The following is a 23,020-nucleotide window of genomic DNA, read 5'->3' as shown; positions in this document are numbered from 1 at the left end:
ACGCATGGTCCTCTAGGCAGCAGTGGCACCTCGCAGCTATCGCAGAGTTCACCTGCACCATCAGGTACCTCCCCAGCAGGAAGAACCTGGTAGCTGACGCCCTCTCGAGGATCGAGATCGATTCCGTACAGCTCGGGATTGATTACAAGGACCTCGCCCGCGAACAAGCTGCTGACCCTGGCACCCCAGCCTACCGTACAGCCATCATGTCGCTGAAGTGGAAGGACGTGCCCTTCGGCTCAAAAGGATCAACATTACTGAGTGACATCAGTACCAGACGCCCCCGCCCCCTGGTACCCACCTCCAGACGTTGGTTGGTTTTCGACATCATCCACAGCCTAACCCACCCCTCCAGAAGGACAACAGCCAGACTGCTGATGGAGAAGTTCGTCTGGCACGGCATACAAAAGGATGCATCGGCCTGGGCAAGACAATGTATGCAGTGTCAGACAAGTAAAGTAGGGTGGCACACTGAATTGGGAGTGGGCGAATTCCCCTAGCCAAAGAGACGTTTTGGGCACATCCACGTCGACGTAGTAGGACCACTTCCCCCATCAGGAGGAGCAGATACCTACTGACAGTCGTCGACCACTCCACCAGATGGCCCGAAGCCATGCCCATGGAAGAAGCCACCTCCAGTGCATCCATGGAAGCCCTCCTCTCCAGCTGGATCAGCCGGTTTGGTGTCCCAGACGACATAACAACAGACAGGGGACCCGCTTTCCTGTCCGAGCTGTGGACCACCCTGGCACGTCTAATGGGGACCACTCACCACAGCACCACCACCTACAACCCTGCAGCCAACGGAATGGTGGAAAGATTCCACAGATCTCTGAAGGCATCCCTCATGGCTCGTTGTTCTGCTGAAAACTGGAAGTACCAGCTACCCTGGGTCCTCCTCAGGTTGAGAACTGCCCCCAGGGCCAACAGCAACCCCTCCACAGCAGAAAAAGTCTACGAGGAGACTCTGGTAGTCCCAGGGGAACTCATTGTAGAGAACAGGGACGACATAGGAATACAGAGGCTCCGAGACAGGGTTGGAAAATTCGCCCCCTGCCAGAGGACGTTCACCGAAAGGACGTCCCCCTTCATGCCCCCCGAGATGTCTTCCTCCACCCACATCTTCATCAGGGACACCGCCATATGCCCACCCTTGACTAGACCCTACAGGGGATCTTTCCTAGTCCTGGAAAGGAAAAAGAAGGCATTCCGAATATCTGTCCATGGGCGCGAAGACTGGGTGTCAATAGATCATCTCAAACCCGCATTCCTGGAGGGGGGCAACGAAGGAGGACCCCAAGATCTCCTGCAGGATACGGCAGCCCCTCAAGCAACCCCGGTCTCAGGAAGAAGGTGAGGGCATCCCGGAAAACCCAGAAACCTAACGAAAATACACCAGAACAAACCACTAAAGAGGACATCTGGGAAGGCGACCACCCTCTCGTCACCCCAGAAGATACCTGGTTTAATCAGACATTGTTACCTCCGTTGTGGGAGGGTGGGGGGAGTATTGTAAAGGCCTCGCTAAACGCGTTCTCTGTGGAGAACATCCTGTTTTCTGCGGTGCCTTTCCGCGACCTAAGGTGAGTGGAATATATATTTATCATCACAATTATAAACTATGTATATATTGTCTTTCCAAGCAATAATTTATTATGTACAAGTAACCAGATATTTATTTCATACGTCAGACATTGTTTATCACTATGTTCTCTGTACAAACCTGTCCTGTTTTTAAGGAACTAGTTTGACCTCAGGTCACCTGTAAATCTTTGTACCAGCGGCCTCTGCGCACTACGCAGACGTCCGCATCCCGCTTTATAAGCAGCTATTTTTCATCAATAAGTCAGCAGTACTTAATTCCCTGCTTATTATTTCGCACCTCTCTCACATAACTACTGATATAAAACCAGTGAGATACAATAGCAGAATTAGAATACATCAAACTGATATATGTAAATGGAAATAATAAAACAGAAATAAAAACGATAAAATAAAAATAAAATTATAAACAAAGTTAAAGAAAAGTAAGAGGTAAAAATTTAAATTAAAATTGAAATTATAAATATAGAATAATTAGCATGAAATTGTAAAAACAATCTTTAAAATACAACCAACGATAAACATAATAAAATAATAAGAATAAAAATAGCAGCAAATGAAACAGGACAATCAAAAATTAAAAGAAATGCAAGAATACAAGTAGGAAAATAAAAATTAATTGACAATAAAAATTAATAAAACAGCTATGAACAAAAATAGCTATAAATAAAAGCTAAAAAGTGACAGACACTGAATATGATAAATTTAAAGATATAAGAATAATATGAATAAAAAATTCGGATAAAAGGAATAATTATTATATGTATTATATTTTTTATTTTTATCAATTTGCTATTTATTTCCTTTGCTTTTTATTTAAATAATTTTTAATATTAATTTTATCTTTTTTCTTTTATCATAGTTTATTTGATTACCTTTAATATCTTTATGCTTTTGCTATCTTTATATATAATAAATAAACAAATTGTATGCATATTTTGACAGTCTAACGCAGGCCAATAAACAAAAGGCTCCCCGATGGCTTCTGAATGGCTAGGTTTCAGAACTTTTGTTTAAACCATGGTCTCGCGGACTCATAAACGTAAAGATATGTCAAGCACACTTGAACGTAGGTGCCGGTAATGGTCTAAAATCATAAAAAAGAGATCGTTTATGTGGCAGCGTCTTAAAATATAAGTTTTATTTAAATCATATATATCCAAAACTAATGATTTTGGCACGTTTCAGGTTTAATTATGAAGAAAAAACACAATGAAGATTAACTAAGCCTTTTTTTCCCCTATGCAGAATATATTTTACTTCGTTATACATGAAAGACGAAGGCAACAATTACCTGCATGATTCAGAAAATGCACGATATCACTGTCTGGCCTTCATTCAAAAGCAAGTTCAGAATATTTTCACTTAGTTTATAATCAAAAGGCAATCCCTGAAACTACTGCGGATGTCAAAAGATTTAGAATTAGATGCAACACTCGATCATTGTTTTGATTTTCATATAGAGTATTTTTAGTCATGCCATTAGACAGATTTTACATATTTGATATATTATTTAATTTATATAAAGTATTATTGGCACTTTTATCCTGAAAATTTTAATTTTGCAGTTCAAAAACTACATTCACGTCGTGAGCAATCTATGAAGTCTGACGTAGTGTTTATTGGGGGTAAGGGGTCTCTTATTGACATCACAACAAAAGGCGATAAGAAAACGTTCGTTTTATGTCATTTATTTAATGTGGTAATTTATTTATAAAAACAGACTTGCGGTGCCGCGTGACTTTTGGTTTGAGGATTATGCCTAACTAGGCACACTCTCTTGTTACTTTGATATTAATGAGGTGAGTGGTAATTAGACTGGTCTAGGAGGATTTTGCCTAAGCAAGGCAACTTGTTAGTCATGAACTTTAGGGTGGCCCAACGAATTTGAGCCGTTTCACCCAGTATTAACAAGCACTATTATGGTTGACAGGTTCGTAAATTGCTTACGACCTCTTCAAATTCTTATTTCAGCCTTTTTGTTTTGATAGTGGGCAAACTAGGCTAGCCTTTTCCATGGCTAGTTTTAGGCTTAACCTATTTTGCAGGAACTCGTTTTGCATTTATATCGAGCATTTTCGTTCTTAAGACCCGATATCTATACGTGGTTGTTTAATTTTTAGACGTGCATTACTGCCAAAGCAATTTATAAAATTCATAGATTAGGGTAAGCTGTACCAGAGATAACTTGGCAAAAGGGTATTCTTTTACTTGGTAAATGTAAAGGAGATGGCCACACAAAGATATTGACTAATAATATAATTCCTTGACTGAAGATTATAAAAAGGGTGTATAGGCTATGATGCAGTGCAGATGAGATAAGGGTAAGCCTACAGTTTAGTGGTCCAGAATCACTGCATTACGTAAAGTCAAGATCAGCACACAAATATAGCAGATATTTATTGAATCACGGAAAATAATGAAAAAATTAGCAGTTTTGTACTTACAGAACCAAAGATTGCCAAAAACAAGGGGAATTGTCTAAAGGGGGAACGTAAATAAACAAAAACGTGTTGTAGAGGATACGGACCCATAGAATCTCTGCTACTGTAAGCAGATAAACTGCCCATTTTTTCAGATTTATCAAAAAGTGGCTGCTGAAGTGCAAGAGCCCATGCCAGGTTCCTACCAGGTTCCTGGTTCCTAAGTGCACACTCCATAAACATAGCTGCGGGCACACTACACCATTTGCGTGAGGTGCAGAGCTTTATTCCTTGTTTTTTCATACAATCTCTGCTTCTGTAAGCGGATAAAATGCTAATTTTTTGGCAAATACACTTCTGTTTGCAGATCTTTAAAGAGAAGAAATTGAAAATAGGAAAGAAAACTTGAACAAACATGTACTAGGGAGCAGTGAATTTGGACCCCTAAACTGTAGGATTATGGAGATAAGTTGAGAAATTTACTGAGATAATTGAAATTAAACTGTTATGTTTACATTTTTGCTTTTATCCCTAAGGGGCTGGTACTAAATATGGAGTCCTGTGGAAATGTAGCCATGTTTAGCACTAGCCCCTTGGGGATGTATGTAGAAACATAAACCAAAGATGGTATTATTTCTCAAATTATCTCACCTCTGCTGTTTAATATACACCCATTTCAATATTGTTTAGTAAAAAATATTAATAAATGATATCTTAGTGCAGCTCTCCTTTACATTTACATTTTACTTGGCCACCCGTTCTGAGTAGCCTAGTGGAGTGTTTGTTTTGTTCTTAAGTAATTTGCAAATATACCATTAAGATTTTCCCATCTATGCAGTGTGTATATTTCAACTGTACTAAAGGCGATGTTCATGCAAGTGGGCCTGGTAATAAAGTAAAAACATAGACTAAAGCTGATGAAGTATTTTTTCTGTGATATCCTAGTCTTGGTGTCTTATTTTGTTGAATTCGACATTTTCCATTAAAAGTAACTGGGTAACCTTTGAAACTCCCAGGTGGTAATTCTGAGGAAGAGCTTTGCACAGAGATATTGTTTATTATTAGAATTTCTTGACTGAATATCATAGAAAAAGGTGCATATGATGCAGTACAGGTGAGTTACCTTCAGAAATTTACTGAAGTGCTGTGAGAAATTTACTCCCGTGTCTATGTTTTGACGGTAATGCCTTAGGGGCTTGTACTAAACTGGCGTCCTATGGAGCTTTTCTTCATAAAAACATAAACAAAAGATGGAAAATAACTCGTTATTTCGGAAAATTTTTCAAGTTACCTCACCTGTACTCTATTATATACACCCGTTTCTGTGTTATTCAGTCAAAATACATCATTAATAAACAATATCTCCATTCTGAGCTCTTTCTTAGAATTACCCCCTAGGCTATAGAAAAAATGGTATTCGGGAATCAGTCGCTACTCTTCTGTGGAAAAGAGGGTTGAGTGAATATTTGCAGTTATACTAGGGCCTACTCAAGGAATTCTGGAAGTGGTGAAATGGGGTTTTTCTAGTAGATTTGTTGTGGGATAGGGGGTTCGAGGTTTGTAAATCTCATAGCCAGATCAGTGTATGGACCCTTGGGATAGGTTAGGCCAAGGAAAGGTTAAGTTAGGGTACATCCCTATTAAAATATACCTTTTATCTACTTTTAAGTAGGCCACGACCTGTGGAAATGGGCGTAACATGTGCAACTCTTAACCACTTTCACCATTCTTATGTGTTTCTGTAGAAATTTACAATACATTATTACCTAATTATGAGGATTTGAAATTTTTGGGCTTTTTATTTGACTCTAAACTCAAATTGACGGCTTGAAAATTACCTTTATTAGGGAGGAGATAAGAAGTAAGATTCACTGTGCAGGTCCCAGCTTGAGTACAGCTGTCAAATATATTCTACTACTGTACATAAAAATTAAAATTAATTAAAAGATCTTCATGTAAATAATATGGTCCTTAGAGTAACCTAAGCTGCAGTGCATCAAGAGCCTTATGCAAACTAGCTCTGTTCTGGGAGCTGGTTTGTAAGTTGAATGAGGTTAGTATAGGTGACCAGCATTGCACTTAGCCTAAATCATATAGAACTGTGCAGTAATGAAGCTTACTATCAAAACAATTTGATCTTTGAAACATAAAGTAAGTTTATAATAAAGAAAAATCTCCACTCTTTTTTGAAATAGTGGCAAATACGTGAAATAGAGTTTAACCATCCCATATAGCATGCAGACATAAAAGTTTGTAAGTTGAAAGTTTGTATGTAATGGACTTATCTGTATAATAAACAACTCAGGATGCATTAAAAATTAATATTTTTATAAGGTCTTTGAAGGTGTTATTTTCCAGTGAAATAAAATTTTTTGTTTCACTTACAGAACATGTTAGTATTGTACTTCTTGATTTAATATGTAAGTTGCTATAGGAATTTCTTGTCATTTTAGATCTCCATTGAGTTTCAAGAACAATGGCAACTCTTGAGAAGTTAGTAAAAGCTTTTGAGGCTGTCAAGTTATCCCAGGGGAATTCTGGGGGAGGATTATCAGCCACATTAAGTGGAGGCAATGTGACTAATGAACAACGACCTCCTGAACACACCAGCACTATGGCCTCTCTTGCATCATCAATTTCACAGCAAAGCCAGGGATTACTCAGGTAATATAGTTTTATGTGAGAATTCTTTTAGTGCTGTACATAATGGTAAATTTTCCACGTTGAACTACATGGATTGAATTCATTCATTGTTTTGATTTTTATTGTAATGTTCTGATATTTGTATCTAGCAGAGTAAAACAAGTGAAGTATATTGATAAGTACATATCAGAAGTTTGGTTTTTGGTAAGTGATGTGGGAAAAGGTACAGTTAAAGTATTCTTGTAAGGTTATAAACCATTTTTAGTTGTCTGAAAAGAAAAACCTTCTCTGTCTGTCGGTCTGCACTTTTTTCTGTCCACACTTTTTCCCTCCTCCCTTAGATCTTAAAAACTGCTGAAGCTAGAGGGCTGCAAATTAATATGTTGATCATCCACCCTCCAATCATCAAACATACCAAAATTGAGCCCTTTAGTCTCAGTAATTTTTTTTATTGAAGGTTAAAGTTAGCCATAATCGTGCTTCTGGCAATGATATAGGATAGGCCACCACTGGGCTGTGGTTAAAGTTTCATGGGCCGCAGCTCATACAGCATTATACTGAGACCACAGAAAGATAGATCTATTTTTGGTGGCCTTGATTATATGCTGTAGCAGCTGTACAGATAACTCAGTTGTGCTGAAGACATTTCGGGGCATTTTTTACATGTTCCTTTGTAAGCACCTCAGTATTTATATATGAATATTCCCAGTGTAGGTTGGAAACAAGCATTAAAGCTTGGTAACTAGGTAATTAATTGGTTATACTGAGAACTTCAAGCCCTTTTCAAATTATTTTGTGTTTGTTGATGACTGACTGTTTGAATCTGGATTATGAACATTACAGTTTTTTTAAATGAAAGCTGTTCAGGAGAAGATGAGTGCTGTGGTTGGATAGAGTAGGTGTTTGGGATGAAATAATGGTGTTTGGGACTGACCTTTATCAGTTGTGTTCTGAGTGCAAGGGATGGGTGTGGACTGGCACTTTGCTGTAGAAGAGGTATGGGCAGAAGCAAAAGATGACAAAAGATAACAACCTGTGTCATTTGGAGGTAACAGCTCTCTTGACACCTGTTAATCTTTTTAGCTCTCTTGTGCCAAAAACTCCTACCTTTCCCAGTGCTCTCCTGTTCATTCTCTAGACTTCTCTGTCAGTGGGGGTTATATGTGCAGAGGAAGAGTCTTAGCACACGCTCTCCATTAATGGTGAGACAGGTGTGCCTGTTTGCATGCCATCATTGTGTGTGCTCTCCATTAATGGTGAGACAGGTGTGCCTGTTTGCCAGTCTTGTGGTTCCTGTGATGCTGGCAGTCTTGTGCCTGTGATGCTGGCATCTCCTTGGGTTATGTCTTGGTTCATGTAGTAACCTGAAGGCCATGTGGCCATCCCCTGGGATCTTTCTGTAGGTGCCCTCCTAGACTGCTTGACTTTGGCTAAGGAATTCCCTTGCTGCAGTTCTGGATTTGGAGGCCACTGCCATTGACTCACTTGCAATGGCTGTGGTTCCTGTTGGAGAAATCCCTGCTGTTCCTTCTGTTGGTACTCGATGAGCTTCCTCAGACACCTAACTCAACTATACCCTCTGGCTAGTCAAAGATGAAGTGGCTGAACATTTGAAAGGAGCTGAATTATTGAAAGAATAATGAAGATTAAGATGATCTTAGGAAAGGATGTAGTAATTGTGTTTTCAGTTATGTTTCACAATCAGAAAGACCAGAAAAATACAAGTAAGAATTTTTGAAAAGGCCTGTCAGACACAGTAACAGAAGTGCTTTATTCTTATGGGGTACTGATTAGGCAAGACAAAAATGGGCATGTGAGACTGGACTGAGTTGTTTTTGAGGATGTTAAGGATAGATGCAGCTCAGGAATAAGAAATCGGGGGAAGCAGGACTGAAGTTTTGTCAGTCAAAGGTTGAAGTTGCTGAACACAGTGGTTAAGAAGCCGGGAGAGAATAATGCCATTCAAGAGAGAAGCCGAACGCAGATCATATTAATACTCTTTTTCCACAGATCTATATTGAATTGGAGGTATCAAGTTCATAATAGTTTAGAGAATGTTTTGTTAAATGAATGTAACAACTGAAACTCTCAAGAATCATTCTATTCCTCCTAAATAACTCTTTACATGAACACATGCGAAGATTTTAGGACAGATGAGACTTTTGCTGCTCCTTGCAGAGAGAGTCTCATCTAACCTGACAATTATGAGGATGCTGACTTTTACCAGTGATTTGTCATTATCTCATCTACCAGATGTTAACATTTTAGTATAGATGTAATTGGTTTCTATAATTTAAACAAATATTGTATAGAAATGTTATATTGTAGTGAAATTTTTTCTAACAAAATCATTGTTTTGTACTGATTTATTTCAGCAAAAAAGACCAAGTATTAAACAGCAAAGATAAAGCTGCCACATGTACCATAATTGCTGATGCCTTGGTGGGTGCCAAAACTGCAGATATTCAGAAACTTTTATCAGTTGGGATTGAAACATTGCTGTTATTAACTGCTGATGCTGATCCAGATGTGAGAATGAATGCAAATGAAGCTCTTAATAGGGTTATCAGGGTAAGTTTTATTCTATGCAGTCTCACGTTGTTTATGAGATTAAGTTAATCTTTTAAGTAAATGACCAGCATTGTTTTTAACCTCATTATCTGTAAAAGAATGTTAAGATATTAGCTGCTTCTTTGGGTAATTTGTCAGTTTCCAAGGGTTATACAGACATATGGATGGTTTCCTTGGGAAGTACATCATGAGCCAAGAATCAGTTTGCTGGATTTTGATTTTGATCCATAACAAAAGAGCTGGATAGAAATTTTCATGGAATCCCTTAGGGGGACCATTCATGGGTCAAGGACTGTTATTAGATTTTATTGGTGGTTAGTAGTTGATGGAGTCTTTGGTATAATAGATACTTTAAAAACCTAATACAGATAGTTTGCGAATTCTCATTTCTCCCAAGAAAGATTAGGGTAAGTAATTGTTATAGTCATTATCATTATTAATGTTAATACATTAGATTTTCCCCTTACAGGGTCACACATTAAATGAATTCATTTTAAATCTTCAGTCTTTTGTAATTTCTGTTGGAGCTACTGTTGTCATCAATGAAAATTTCCACAGTTTCTGAGCGTCTTAACTTTTTTTTTCTTTTTGATAACTTTTCTTGATTCCTTCTCATCACTTGACTGCACTATAAAGCCTGAGGTCACAGTTGGTATTTCAGCCACAGGACACAACATATCCCCTCAACTTCCACCTTTTTATTATGATCTACCTACTGTACTCCATTGATGATTCTTGGAATTCTCTAGTCATTTTCAAAATTTCCATTTTCTATGTCAGTACCCATATCTCTCCTGTTTTGATTAGAATACTTCAGACCTTTTGCTTGCATCGCAAGCTTTTTTCGTGCTGTTTTATTTAGCAGTAGAGCAGCTTGTTTTCATCTAGGGTGTTGCTACTTTTCTATTTTTTCTACTGCCTTCTTAACACCTGCTTCACAGACGGCATGTCCCCAAAAGAAATGTTCTCTAAGTCCAATATTATTACTGTTATTATTAGCCAAACTACATCCTTAATTGCAAAAGCAGAATGCCACAATTCCAAAAGTTCTTATAGTAAAAGCAACCACTACAGAATATGAAAATGGAAAGTAGAAATAAACTGTATAAGAGAAATGACTGAAATGCAAATACACAATTAAACTCTTCAATTTTGAGCTTCTTGAGTTCTAACAATTAGACTGTATTACTAGGAAAATCACTCCATAAGTTGGTCAAAGCTGGAACAAGGCTTTGAGAAAATGGTCTGGCATTGAACCACACTTGATAGAAAGCAATGCTGTTTATAGTTAACACCACATTTAATGGATGGCATAGTCCAGGAAGACTTGAATTTTGAGGAGGATAAAAATTTACAAACAATTTTTAAAAGCTTGTGCAGTGAGTTAATCAAGCAGGTGCCAGTAGAGGTTTGTACTAAAATCATGATAAAAAAATTTAATAGAAATCAAGCTTGTTTTAACAAAAAACTTTTGTTCCACATACCTCTTTTCCCCATTTGTTTTTATTTAACATTTCAGGCATTGAAAGTTTCTTACTCCTATACCTTTACATTTTCCAGTCCTGAGCATCCCTTGTGGCACCATCTGTTACATTTAGTATGTGACTGATTCACCATAGCTTTGTTTTTAAACATCTAACTTACCTGGTAGTTATATATATAGCTTAAGTCCCTGACGCCACGGCAGAATTTCAAAACCGCTGCAATCGCCGATCGGGTAGTCAGGTGAACCACCTGTGCGCTCTACCCAGGTACCTGGAACCATTCCAACTATTCCTCAGATCTTTCCTGCCGCTGTGCTCAGTAACATCGATGGAATTTCGCCGTAGCCCGTGTTTTTCAAGAACTTATTTTGGTGAAGTACACTGGCTTGGCTTTCGCTTGTTCGCTTGGATTTCTTATAATATACTCCACTTCATCGAGTGTGAAAATGTGTGCGGGGATGCAAGCGTTTGCTGTGTCTCCTGATCCCCACTTAGTATGTCTGAAGAACGGAATAAAGACCGGCTCAGAAGAGCCAAGAGTACTGTTTCTACCTTTCTTGATATAACCAGGGAATAGTTAATTCTTTTCCTGATAACTATCCTATTGATCCTTCCTCCGTAGTGGTAGTCTCTGAACCCCTACTGAAACAACAGGTAAGGACTCAATATCAATGATTTGTTGCTGGCTGCCATTCAGACTCCTGGCCCAACAGGCAAAATCCTCTCAGAAGACAGGGATAATATGTGATCGAGTAATAAGAGATCTAAAAATACAAGTGTTAATATGTTGTTAGTGTAAGTGCAGTGGAGGGTGCACCGCTGGGTCCTGTTGTGCTCTCTAGTCCTAGACCTCTTCCAAGCTCACCAACCTCCTGTGAGAAGGAAAGTCGATACCTAAGGAGGCAAGAGGCTTTAGCTACCGAGCAGTGCTCGGTCCCTCGAGCGCACTCTTCCGTTGATTTTTCTCAGGACACCCTTCGCCAGGAAAGGCGAGGTTAAAGTATTTTTCGTTCATTGGTTAGTTGCACGTCAACCGAGGAAGCTTTTGACCGATGTCGCACAGGCGCCAGTTCGGCAACCTCTAGGTTTGATGGGACAGCTAGTTAGAAGTATGGACGCCAGGACGCCGAAGGCCGCAGAAGCTGGACGCCAGGACGCCGAGCGCCGAGAAGCTGGACGCCAGGACGCCGAAAGCGCGAGAGATGTTGACGCCAGGATGTCAGGACGAGAGAAGCTGGACGCCTGGACGCTAAGTGTCACAGTTAGACGCCAGGACGCCAGGGCATCGCGAAGCTGGACGCTAAGACATTGCTTCAAGAAAATGGACGCCAACACGCCAGGCGCCAAAAGACTGGACGCCAGGACTGTAAGGCCAAGATGATATTTTTGAAAGACGCCGCTACTTCCTCGGGCTTTCAGAAAATCGAAGAAGAGAATGATAATATCTCGCATTCTGTGAATCCTATTGCAGAGATTGACGAAGACAATATAAAAGGCCATCGCTTTTATCAGACTTGAAAAGGCTTATGAAGCTATTTTCGGAAATTTTTCCCCAGAGTAGCCTTATCCTGACTGCTCTCGCTCCCCGCCTTCAGAATTTACTCTGGAAGAAGCGCCTAAGAGGGCAGCATTTTACGAAGAATGGATACTTTGAAGGAGAAACAATGAAAGACAGCCTTTGTTTTTCCTCTCCAACCAAACTAGCTCAAGGTCTAGCGCTTAATATCAAACTGGAGAATCGCTCGCCTCGTAAATACCTGCCCTTCCCAGGAACCTTCTCTAATCTTGTTGACTCTTCTCGTCGAGTGGTCATGGGGAAAACGGGTTGCTGGTCAATATCAGAATTGTACCACCCTCAAAAGAATTCTGGAGATTTAATACAAGATGGAATTATTCAACACGACTGATACCAAGAACTCATATATCTGATGTCGTATGGATAAAGGACTCGAGATAGTCTCCAACGTAATCAACTGCACCTTTCTCAGAGGGACTGAAGAAAAGGGCCCATCTCTTTGCTCTTTCCTGGCTAATGGGGTCACATCCAATCAAAATCAGGAATTGATTTATACCTCTTTTTTCCTCTCACCCTTCTCTCAAGGTTTGCATACAGGCCTTTCATCTTTGGCCCAGAAAACCACGTAAGATTTAAGATCTAAAACAGCAAGAAAGTCCTACCTACGACTTTCATCGCTAAAAAGAGTAAGGCTGAGGTTCCTGTGTTTCAGGTATCTCAGCTCTTTCGTGGTCGGCCCTCCCATAGAGGTTCCTCTGGGCTGATAGGATGAATGGACAACGAAGAGGCTTTCCCACACAGGGAAGAAGGAGGACCTGCCTTTCTTCTCCTGCAGACTGCGGTAGGAGCCGGACTGTCCAGCCTATAGGCCCTCTAGTAATAAGACAATTCGGATCTTTCTGCCAATGCAACCATTAGAACCAAGGCAAAGGTTCTACAGCAACAAGTGTCTATGATGTTGCAAAAAGGAGACCAGATAGAGAGTTCAGGATCCTAATTCCCAGGATTCTAAGACTGGTTATTCCTGATCTCCAAATGCTTGGGGGGTTAGAGACCGGTGTTAGACGGGATTGCACTCAACTTTTTTTGTGCAATAAACAAAGGTCGCTATAGAAACGACAAAATCGGTTCTAGCAGCGGTCAGACAGCATGACTGGATGGCCTCACTGGACCTCCAGGATGCGTATTTTCACGTCCCCATGCACCCGATCCCAAGAATTTTTCAGTTCGGCCCACGGAAGGGTTTTATAGTTTCGCCCTCTCTCTTTCGGCCTAAACAGAAAAGGTTGACGCCTGGCTCTGAGCCGAGACCGGGCATAGTTACCTAATATTGAGGGACGTCATGATAACACTTCATAGACTACAGATTGTAGTCATAGCAGCAGCCCGGAGCTCTTCCCTTCCAGCCCCAAGGGTAGCTCTCCTACTAAGAACAAACGTAGACAGTTCTATTCAGTCAGGATACCGGGCTGCAAGAGCGTGGCGGACACTGTGCTGCCTTCCATACATCCTCCTCTTCCTCCTTCGGATTGGTACTCGTCTGCAGAACCCCTCCACGGTCCATTATTGACGATGAGAAGGAAATAATTGCCGTAGTTGAGGCTTCCCCAGCCTGTCCCCAACAGCAGGAAGCCCCGCATATAGCTTTACTATAAAATATGCAGCAGACTTTGTCTTCCCGGCTGCAAGCGTGACAACCAGGCAAACAGAAGGCGGGATAATGACGCCCAACTAAAAGCTTCTAGATCGCCCAGAAGTTTAAGACGCTGAACTTAGTGACGAAACTTCTAGACGCGACAGTGGCTACATCTAGGAGTGAAACACTGATGACAATCGCCACGAACCTAAGACGCCAAGCGCCAAGGCATTGACGCCAGGACGCCAGGCTTCGCGACAGCTGAAAGCTGCACGGAGTGGTTCAGGACGCAAGATGCATCGCATCAAGCGCTCTTAACAAAGAATTAGGTCTACTGATAAACAGATAGAAATCCAGCCGATCCCATCCCAAGAGGTTCTATGCCTTAGATGAAGATTCAGAGTCAGGATTTTCGGCTTCCATTATTGCAAAAGCACAGGACAGTTTCTCAAGAAAATTTCAGAACTTTAAAGAGATAACATGCTGACAAAGGAATGAATGAGTCTGCTGGGAACCCTTCTCGCTGGAACGGTTTGTCTCCCTTGAGAGGTTAATTCATGTCCTGCTACAGTTCTGCCCAAATCGAACTGGGACAAGGAAACAGAACTGAGACCAAGTGCATCCCCATTTCGAACCACAATAAGACCAGATTTGTAGTGGTGGAACGCCCCCGCTGCTTCTCCAGGAGGTCCCTTCTCTATATTAGAGGAACCCAGACCTAGTGTTGTTATCCTATCACACAGACTCAGTATGGAGCAAACACAGGGAAATAAAAAGTCTCGGGCTCCTAGACCAGAGAGCAGGAGGAGTTAAACATCAATTAGAAGGAACTAACTGCAATCCTTCTAGCTCTGAGGGCGTTTGAATACAGTGGGGAACAAAGAGGTGCAGGTCAACACCGACAACACGGGCAGCTGGGCCTACATCAGCAAAACATAAGATTTCACTCCAGGCCCTATAATGAGACAATAAGAGAATCTCTCTTTTGGGCAAAGGAGGAGAATGTAAAACTAGAACCACTTTATCCAAGGGGAGAAAAATGGGAGGGCTGGGATGACTTGGAGCAGGAAATAAAGTCCTCTCAAAAGAATGAACGCATCAGGACTTTGGGGACGTCCTTGTATAGATCTCTTGCCACAGCGTGAAGCTAAGAGAGGTTGGACACTTACTGCTCTCCAGTACCAGATCCCGGGCTATATACATAGACGTTGCTCCTGGTGGACTGGTCCAACTTGACGGTATGCATTTCCTATTTCAAGATAATACACAGGGTACTGAAAAAATTTGTGTCACATCAGAGGACCGGAATGACCCTTGTGGCCCCTTACTAAACGACAAGAGATTGGTTCCAGTAGCCTACCACAGAGAGTAGATCTACTCAAACAACCCCACTTGGAAAGATATTACCAAAACCTACAAGCGCTACTAGTAACTGTTTTCGACTATCGAAAAACCTACAAGAGCTGTGAAGTTTTTCAAGGAGGTAGCGCTACATGGTCAAGAAATCAAGGGGAAGTTATCCACCATTAAGGGGTATACCAATCCAAGTGGGAGAGATGAGGATGGTGCAAGGACAACCATGTGTCCTCTTCCGCTTCTGTAACCCAAATTTGTGTATATAGAGAATTTACTCAGCATGGAACCTAGACGTGGTCCTGAGGTTCCTCATGGGGAGTAGGTTCGATCCCTTGCAGAGGACATCTTTAAAGGACCTCACCATGAAAACTCTTTTCTTGGTCAGTTTGGCCGCAGCGAAAAGAGTTAGTGAGTTACATGCTCTAAGCAAGAATATAGATTTTATACAAGGTAAGGCAATCTGCTCACTGCAACTAGGGCTTCCTTGCAAAAATGAATACTGTCACAACCTCTAGCCCAGAACGTTTCCGAGATTCAACCTAACGGGACATAACAGGAGGAGAGAGAGAGTCCTATTCCCCGTGGGCACTCCCTGTATAAGGCTGCTGCCTACCTGGATAATACCAAAGGATCAAAAGGTAGAATCATAGAAGGATTGGTGTTCAGTCAAAAAGCTCTCTGTATAGATGTCGAAGAATGCTCTGTTTTATTTTATCAGACAGTTGATAAAAGAGGCAAATATGGAATGTAGAGAGATAGACTACAAGATTCTGAAAGTAAAGACGCACGAGGTCAGGGCAGTAGCAACCTCTGTAGCTCTTAAATAACAGGTCCCTGCAGAGTATCTTGGGACACGAATTTCTGGAAAAGCAAGTTAGTATTTCTCTGTTCTCATCATCTAAAACAAGTCAAGACATTATATGGAGATTGCTATACTTGTGCCCGCTTATAGCATCTAATTCAGTAATGAATACCTCTTTACAATCCCATAAACCAATACCCTTTTTCTACCTTGAATTGAGAATTTTTATGGTTGTTTCAGAAGACTGACGAAATCTTCCGCAATCATTGGGATGGAAAGTTCCTTGGTAGAGTCTGAACAAGGGTGGTATTGAGAAGAGGTCTAGTCACATAGAGGTTATACAATCGTTGACAGCCCTAGAGATTTTCAGCCCCTCAGGATCGTTGGATTCTCTTAAGGAATGCAGACATAATGAGAGGGAGTTCATTGAAGTCATTTCCTTAATCCAATCTTATAAAATAATAATTTTTGTTCTTGCCTTAAATGGTTGGAAATTTGATGGTTGTTTGTGAAGATTGAATGCAGTCTTCCACAATCATTGATTTTAGCTTCGATGATCATTTTGTTCCTTGGTGACACCCGAACAAGGGTATTATAGGTTGTCTGTCGATAGAGGTTGGTACACCGGGTTAGCTCCTAGAGGTCTTCAGCCCCTTGAGTGGATCGCTGGACCTCTTAAGAATACAGACATACGAGGCGGAGTTCATTGAACTCAGCTTCCTAATCCAATTCCATAAAACAATGCCCTTGTTCTTACCTGAATGGTTGAAATTTTATGGTTGTTTGTGAAGATTGAATGCAGTCTCCACAATCAAATTTTAGTCAAATGATCATTTTTGTTCCTTGCGGCGCCTCCGGAACATGGTATTATGAAGGTTCATCACATAGAGGTTGGTACACCGTTGGCAGTTCCTAGAGGTCTTCAGCCCTGAGTGGGATCGCTGATTCTTAAGGAAAGCAGACAAAATGAGGGAGTTCATTGAAGCCGCTTCCCTTAATCCAGGTAAGGACCTTGGGTTGGTTTATTAACTCCTAAGCAAATTCCAACGATGTTGGCTGTCTCTGACCCTCCACCAAAGGTGTCAATCGAAGAGATATAACTACCAGGTAAGTTAGATGTTTAAAATGATATTTCTATAATAAAATAAATTTTTGAACATACTTACCTCGGTAGAAGTTATATATAATTAAATTCCCACCCTCCTCTCCCTCTAGAGACTAGGGGCATGGAAGATCTGGAGGAATAGGTTGAATGGTCATGGAAGATCTGAGGAATAGGCGCACAGGTGGTTCACCTGACTACCGATCGGTGATTGCCGCGAGTTTTTGAAATTCTGCCGTGACGTCAGGGACTTAAGCTATATATATAACTACCAGGTAAGTATGTTCAAAAATTTATTTTATTATGAAAATATCATTTTGCTTATGTTAATTAGCATTCCTTTCCTCTTCATGCTACTTGTCCAGCTGTTAAATATTTCTACAGCCTCTGTCTCTAAGTCTGAGAAAACTAGGTCATCTGTATACAGTCATTCCTAGGGGCCTCCCTTTCAGCATTGGTTTGTTAGCTTCCACCATCTCTACAGTAAACATCAAGTGACTCGAGGCTGATCCTTGATGGACATCAAGATTTATCTTAATTCTTCTGATACACTTGTCATTGTCTCCTCTCTAGATCTTTTGTTATGGTCTAGTTGCTTGTCTTGATATTCTGTGAAATGCCATCCCAAGAGCCACAAATATGTAGTGTAATATCTTCCTATTCACAGTGTGCTTTTTTTGAAGTTGCTCTTTATGAATACTTCTCTTTTTGTTGATCTCTCGTGATTGAAGCCAAAGTGACAATTACCAGGTTAAAAATTTTGCCTCAGCCTTTCTACCAGTACTTGGTGTATTGATTTCTTAGCATGCTGAAACAGTTGTTTTCTTTTATGATTTTTATACTGACATGTATTTCCTTTTTCTTTGTATAGTGTAATTTATTGTCATACTCTTTTTCTCTTGTATTTCCATTGTCATATTCTTCTTTCCTCCTCTTCTGACCAAGTTTGTTGTACAGTATTCTGGTCAGCATATCTCTTATTAATTCTGGAAGTGCTTTTCAGCAAATCACTTGCTATTTCCAATGTTTTTGGGCCTTTTCACCTTTTTGCCATCCCATTTGCTCTGTTACCTTTTCAGATGTTACATTATTGGTCTGTCTGTTTTGCTAACATCCTTCAGTTCATGTTCATTCTCTTCATTCAGTTTTTCAAAATACTAACTCTATTATTCCATTATTACTTTGTCTGCAAGTTTTAATCACTTCTATTAATCTTACATATTGCAGTACACTCCCTGAACACCTGAATTCGCCCTTAATCCCACTAGCCCGAACAACGCTCAATTACCCATCCCACTAGTGGGAATTTTAACAGCCAGCATTACCAACGCTGCAGGTAAAATCTTGTCACTTGAGCTACCATAACAAACGGTTGGCAACACTGACACAGGTGTGCGCCGACATGCCCCATTTTCGTCAATTGCTTTTTTCGGGCTGCTGGAAGGTTGTTTCTTTCTGCAGTGTGAGGTTTTAATCCTATTGCCTGACTTCTCCTTGTATTTTGGACTTCTGGGGAAGACCTGGATTGTATTTAATGGTTTTTCTCCTGGATTTTCTGGATACCTTCGACGTGGAACGTCTTTTGGAATTGGACTAGCTGGTTCCCGGCCTCGATTGTTCATCATGGGCTTTTTCACCTTCTACTACTGCACCATCGGCTTTGACGTCGACCTCGACTGCCCCTACGACGGTGGACGCTGATGCTGATCGCTTCTTCTTCCTGCAAGAGACAGATGAGTACTTGAGACACAATAGACATTCTGTCAGGTATGTAGGAAGGTTAAGTGTGATGTGCAGACTCATTGCGATGAATGTTCCGAGTGGAAGGCACAAGAGATGGAGGATTACATTCGTCATCGCAAGTCTTTGGCTAGTAAGAGCGGCAAACGTCGGTCAGATTCTTCATTGCCTCAAGTATCTCAGGCTTCCGCTACAGATCAGTTGATGGATTTAGCGAGTTCAGAGGTAGTCAAACAGATAGAGGATAGGATTGCGAGTAGTATGGAAAATTTAATAGCTAGTCTTTTCAACATTCCTCAAATAAGGATAGTAGTAGTATTAGGATGTCTAATCCGTCCACTTCCTCGTACACTTCTTGTCTCTCAGCGAAATCCTTTCCATCTGCTGTCAAAGAATGCGATTAGTTATTTCGGAGGGAGGTGATTTCCCAGGCTTCTCAGGGTTCTTCTTCGTCGTCTTCAGCTCTGTATTTCCCAGACTGCACAGTATTCAGAGTATGTCCACTTCATCGTCCTTTCTAAGGAATTATTCAGCGCCTTCTGTCTAAGGAATTATTCAGTGCCTTCTATTCTGGAGGCAGCTACTTGGAAGTCCGTCTCAGTGTTTACTTCCTTTACTTAAGAGACGTTTGATTCGCCTCATTGCGTGTAGAGGCGAAGTCTACTATCTAGGGTGCGCTCAATTAGCTGAAGTGGTATTCACTTAGTGCAGCGGTTCGGAGGGTCATTCTCTTAGCCCACGTGTAGCAGCGAAGTCTATTACCTAGGGTGCGTTCATTTAGCTGAGGTGGTATTCACTTAGTGCGGAGATTCTAGGGTTAACCAGATAGAGGAATTCCTTTTAGTCTTTAGAATTCTTAGGCAACAGTGATAGTGCAATCACATGAACTTAGGTTTAGTATGTTTTAAGTGTCTTAGTCTTTGATGTTTCCCTACAACAGTCCAAGGGGGTGCTATAGCAGGTTAGGCTCTTTTGTCGGCACTGAGATACTTCGTCGCTTTTCAGTCGTCAGGACTTGAGGCCTGATCCGCAACCTAGTGGCGAAGGATCAGCTGCTCGGCACACTGCTTCATTTCCCTCCATACATGAGAGGCTCTAAATAGCCACATGGGAGGTTCATCGTACTCCTCCATACATGAGAGGTTCTGAAGAACCACATGGGAGGTCGACAGACCAAGACAGTGCGGACCTGACTGGTGATCAAAGTACTCTCCAGCATTGTCTCGTCACCAAAAGCATCGATTGATAAGGTGAGTGTGTAACTAAATAGATATCCTATGCAGAGCAGATTGGTGAGCTGCCATCTCTGAGGTTGTAAAAAGGGGGTGTGCCGCAAACTTAGATGGTTCTCTTGGAGGGACAGCGGCTCTGCACACTTTTCCCTATTCTCCTCCATACATGAGAGGTTCTGAAGAGCCACATGGGAGGTCGACGGACCAAGAGTACTGACCTGACTGTTGATCAAAGTACTCTCCAATATGTCTCTTCACTGAAAGCATTGATTGATATGGTGAGTGTATGACTAAACAGATACCTTATGCAGAGCAGATTGGTGAGCTACCATCTCTTTGGTTGTCAAAGGGGCGTGCAATAGAATTGATCCCTCCTCCTCTAAATGTTGTTAATCGGGCGAATTCAGGTGTTCAGGGACTGTATTGCAATATGAAGTTTTCTTAATAAAACTAATATTGTAATACTTACTTGAACACCTGAATGATTCCCACCCTCCTTTCCCCACATCAGTTTTGACCTTGAATAAAGCACCTGATGAAAATGGGGCATGTCGGCATACACCTGTGTCAGCGTTGCCAACCATTTGTTATGGTGGCTTAAGTGGCAAGATTTTACCTGCAGTGTTGGTAATTGAGAGTTGTTCGGGCTAGTGGTATTAAGGGCGAATTCAGGTGTTCAGGTAAGTATTACAGTAATAGTTTTATTATGAAAACTTCATAACATTCATATTGCCAAGAGTTTTGAGTGACCATTTGCTTGCTCACTTAGCATTTGAGATAAAGTAAAAGAAGTGAGGGGCTGTACATGGTTTATTGGCCTATCTCATCTTCCTGTTTACATTCCCTGTCTTAGATAAGAAGAGAGCTACTCCATATTTTATGCCTCAGTTATAGTTTTGCTGCCAAAATGTTCATGTCACTTACAGTGTGCTCTGGCTGTTGGGAAGTATTACGGTTGTTTTTCTTGTGCTAATGCGAGGAAAATTAGTATAGTTGTAACTTTTCTTTTGTGTAGGATGCCTTGTATAAAAAGCTGTTTCTGAAGCTATATATTACAGGAATAAACAATATGGGAGCTGTTTGTAAGCAAGATTGGCACTCAGTGTTTTGAAAACATTTGTTCTAATGTGGAATAGATAAATAGAGAACAGATAGGCTGCACACCCCTGTGTATACTATATCCCCCTGCCCCTCTTCCTATTTCCTGATCATTTACTGCAAGCTCTTCCTTCTGTCTCCCCTGTGGTTGAAGCTAGGAAGCTTAAGGATATTCAGTTGTTTCTATCTTCTATACTAGCTGTTATGCATTCCATAAATGCGTGAGAGTGAGAGGTTTACTTGCACCTCCATCTGTACATGAGCTGGCCTCTGGACTGTTCTCTGTTAGTTAAGTGACTGTCAGAGAGAGCTGTCTACCACGAACCAAGTCTTGCTAATGGATGGAGGGTTGTGCCTGCTACCACTTAACATTGATAGCTCTAATAATAAGGACATTCAAGAATTCCATAGATCAATCAAAATAGAACCCACCCATAAGAAAGTTGGTATAAAATTTAGATGTGGTTGTAGGATTCTTGATGAACATCTTTGGAACTCTGAGAAAAAGCCTCTTGAAAAGGTTTGACATCTAAAATCTTTTTTTTTTTTTATAGTACTAGTCACAGCAGTGAGTTGGGGTTGGCCTTTTGAAAGGTGATGCAGTCCTTTCCCCTTTATTGCACTTCATTCCCTTTTGTGTCACTGGGTAAAAATGAGGTGAAAATCATTTACCCTCTTGTTCTGTCGCTGTTCAAAATATGACCGAGTAGTGGGGGATGAAGAAGAGGCCCTCTTAGGTCCAGCTAGACCACTAAAACTTAATATATGCGCAGAGTTAAACCTATAATGAGAAATTTTATGGTCTTTAGTTTGCCATGCTCATAGTAGTTTAGACAAGTCCTTTATACCTGTTCTCAGGATGAAGGTACTTGGTGTATGGGCTTTGGCTATGTCTCAGATAATATTTGGAGATACAATTCTCTGTGTGCCTTTACTTAAAAGACATTGTAATCACTCATGAAATTGTCATACATTAAGTCCCTTATTTGCTTTTGGAACTACCTCGTTGAACTGCAAGGAGGATATCGTTTCCTCCTCTTTTCTTTTAAAGATTCTGGTACTGAGTTGTGAGGAATATGACATTTTACAAAATGATCTTTGGTATTGGAGCACCATCTTTGCTTCACTTTAAAGTCAATCTGTCTATAATGGTGCTGTGCCTCCAAATGTGGCATACCCTATGAGGTTCATTATTCATGGTGCCAATCCTTGACTGGAGGCAGAGATTGCCAGCAGTATTACCTACATCAGGTTTACTTTAAAACCAATCATGTTTTTTGTGAGTTGGGATTAATGGCCTTTGCCAAGTGCTCCACTATTCCACCACCCTTGTCAGTGTGGTAGTCAGCTATATGAATGTTGTGTAAGATTCATAGAAATAATACCAATGTTCATATTAAAATTGGTTATATCCATACTTAAATACCATTACCCACTGCCCCTCCATAATCCGGTGGGCTGGAAATTAACTAGGCATGGAAAATGCAGTCGCTCTCACCTTACCTACTGTAGGGAAGGTGAACAGGAAGACTAGATAGGCTGATAAACCAAGGACAACTCCTCTTTTCATTTATTTTTACTTAACTGTTGAGCAAATTTGCATCTGGAATCTTTATAGGTATAAGAATGTTAGGTTAGAAATGACCATTTTTAATATGAAGATTGATATTTTCCCATTTTTATCTGTTATAGAATGCTCCTTTCACATCTTTTCATTCTTTCTTCAGTCACTTCATTATTTTGAATATTTTATTTGTAGATTATGTTTTCGCTATTCTCTTAGCAGTAAAACGGACTTTTATCATTTTGTTTCTT

General features: G+C 40.7%; 2 protein-coding genes across 2 annotated transcripts in view; both read left to right on the top strand.

Moving 5' to 3' along the window:
- The first annotated feature begins 847 nt into the window (after positions 1 to 847).
- On the top strand, positions 848 to 1,357 carry LOC136845507 (uncharacterized). Its single transcript, XM_067115686.1, has one exon. It carries the CDS (start codon positions 848 to 850, stop codon positions 1,355 to 1,357), a length of 510 nt encoding a protein of 169 aa, XP_066971787.1.
- A 1,847-nt stretch (positions 1,358 to 3,204) lies between these two features.
- LOC136845828 (huntingtin-like) overlaps positions 3,205 to 23,020 on the top strand; it is a 121,008-nt gene continuing 101,192 nt past the window's right edge. The window contains 3 exon segments of the mRNA XM_067116210.1: positions 3,205 to 3,404; positions 6,479 to 6,689; positions 9,044 to 9,239. Coding sequence (XP_066972311.1) covers positions 6,502 to 6,689; positions 9,044 to 9,239 — 384 coding nt within the window. The 5' untranslated portion in view covers positions 3,205 to 3,404; positions 6,479 to 6,501.

The sequence above is a fragment of the Macrobrachium rosenbergii genome, chromosome 14 (genome assembly GCF_040412425.1).
Source record: "Macrobrachium rosenbergii isolate ZJJX-2024 chromosome 14, ASM4041242v1, whole genome shotgun sequence".
In the NCBI taxonomy this organism is placed as follows: Eukaryota; Metazoa; Arthropoda; class Malacostraca; order Decapoda; family Palaemonidae; genus Macrobrachium; species Macrobrachium rosenbergii.
This window is presented reverse-complemented; position numbering and strand designations above follow the sequence as displayed.

Excerpts from the sequence above, each read along its gene's own strand:
- LOC136845507 (XM_067115686.1), top strand. The coding sequence starts at position 848 with ATGGCTCGTTGTTCTGCTGAAAACTGGAAGTACCAGCTACCCTGGGTC.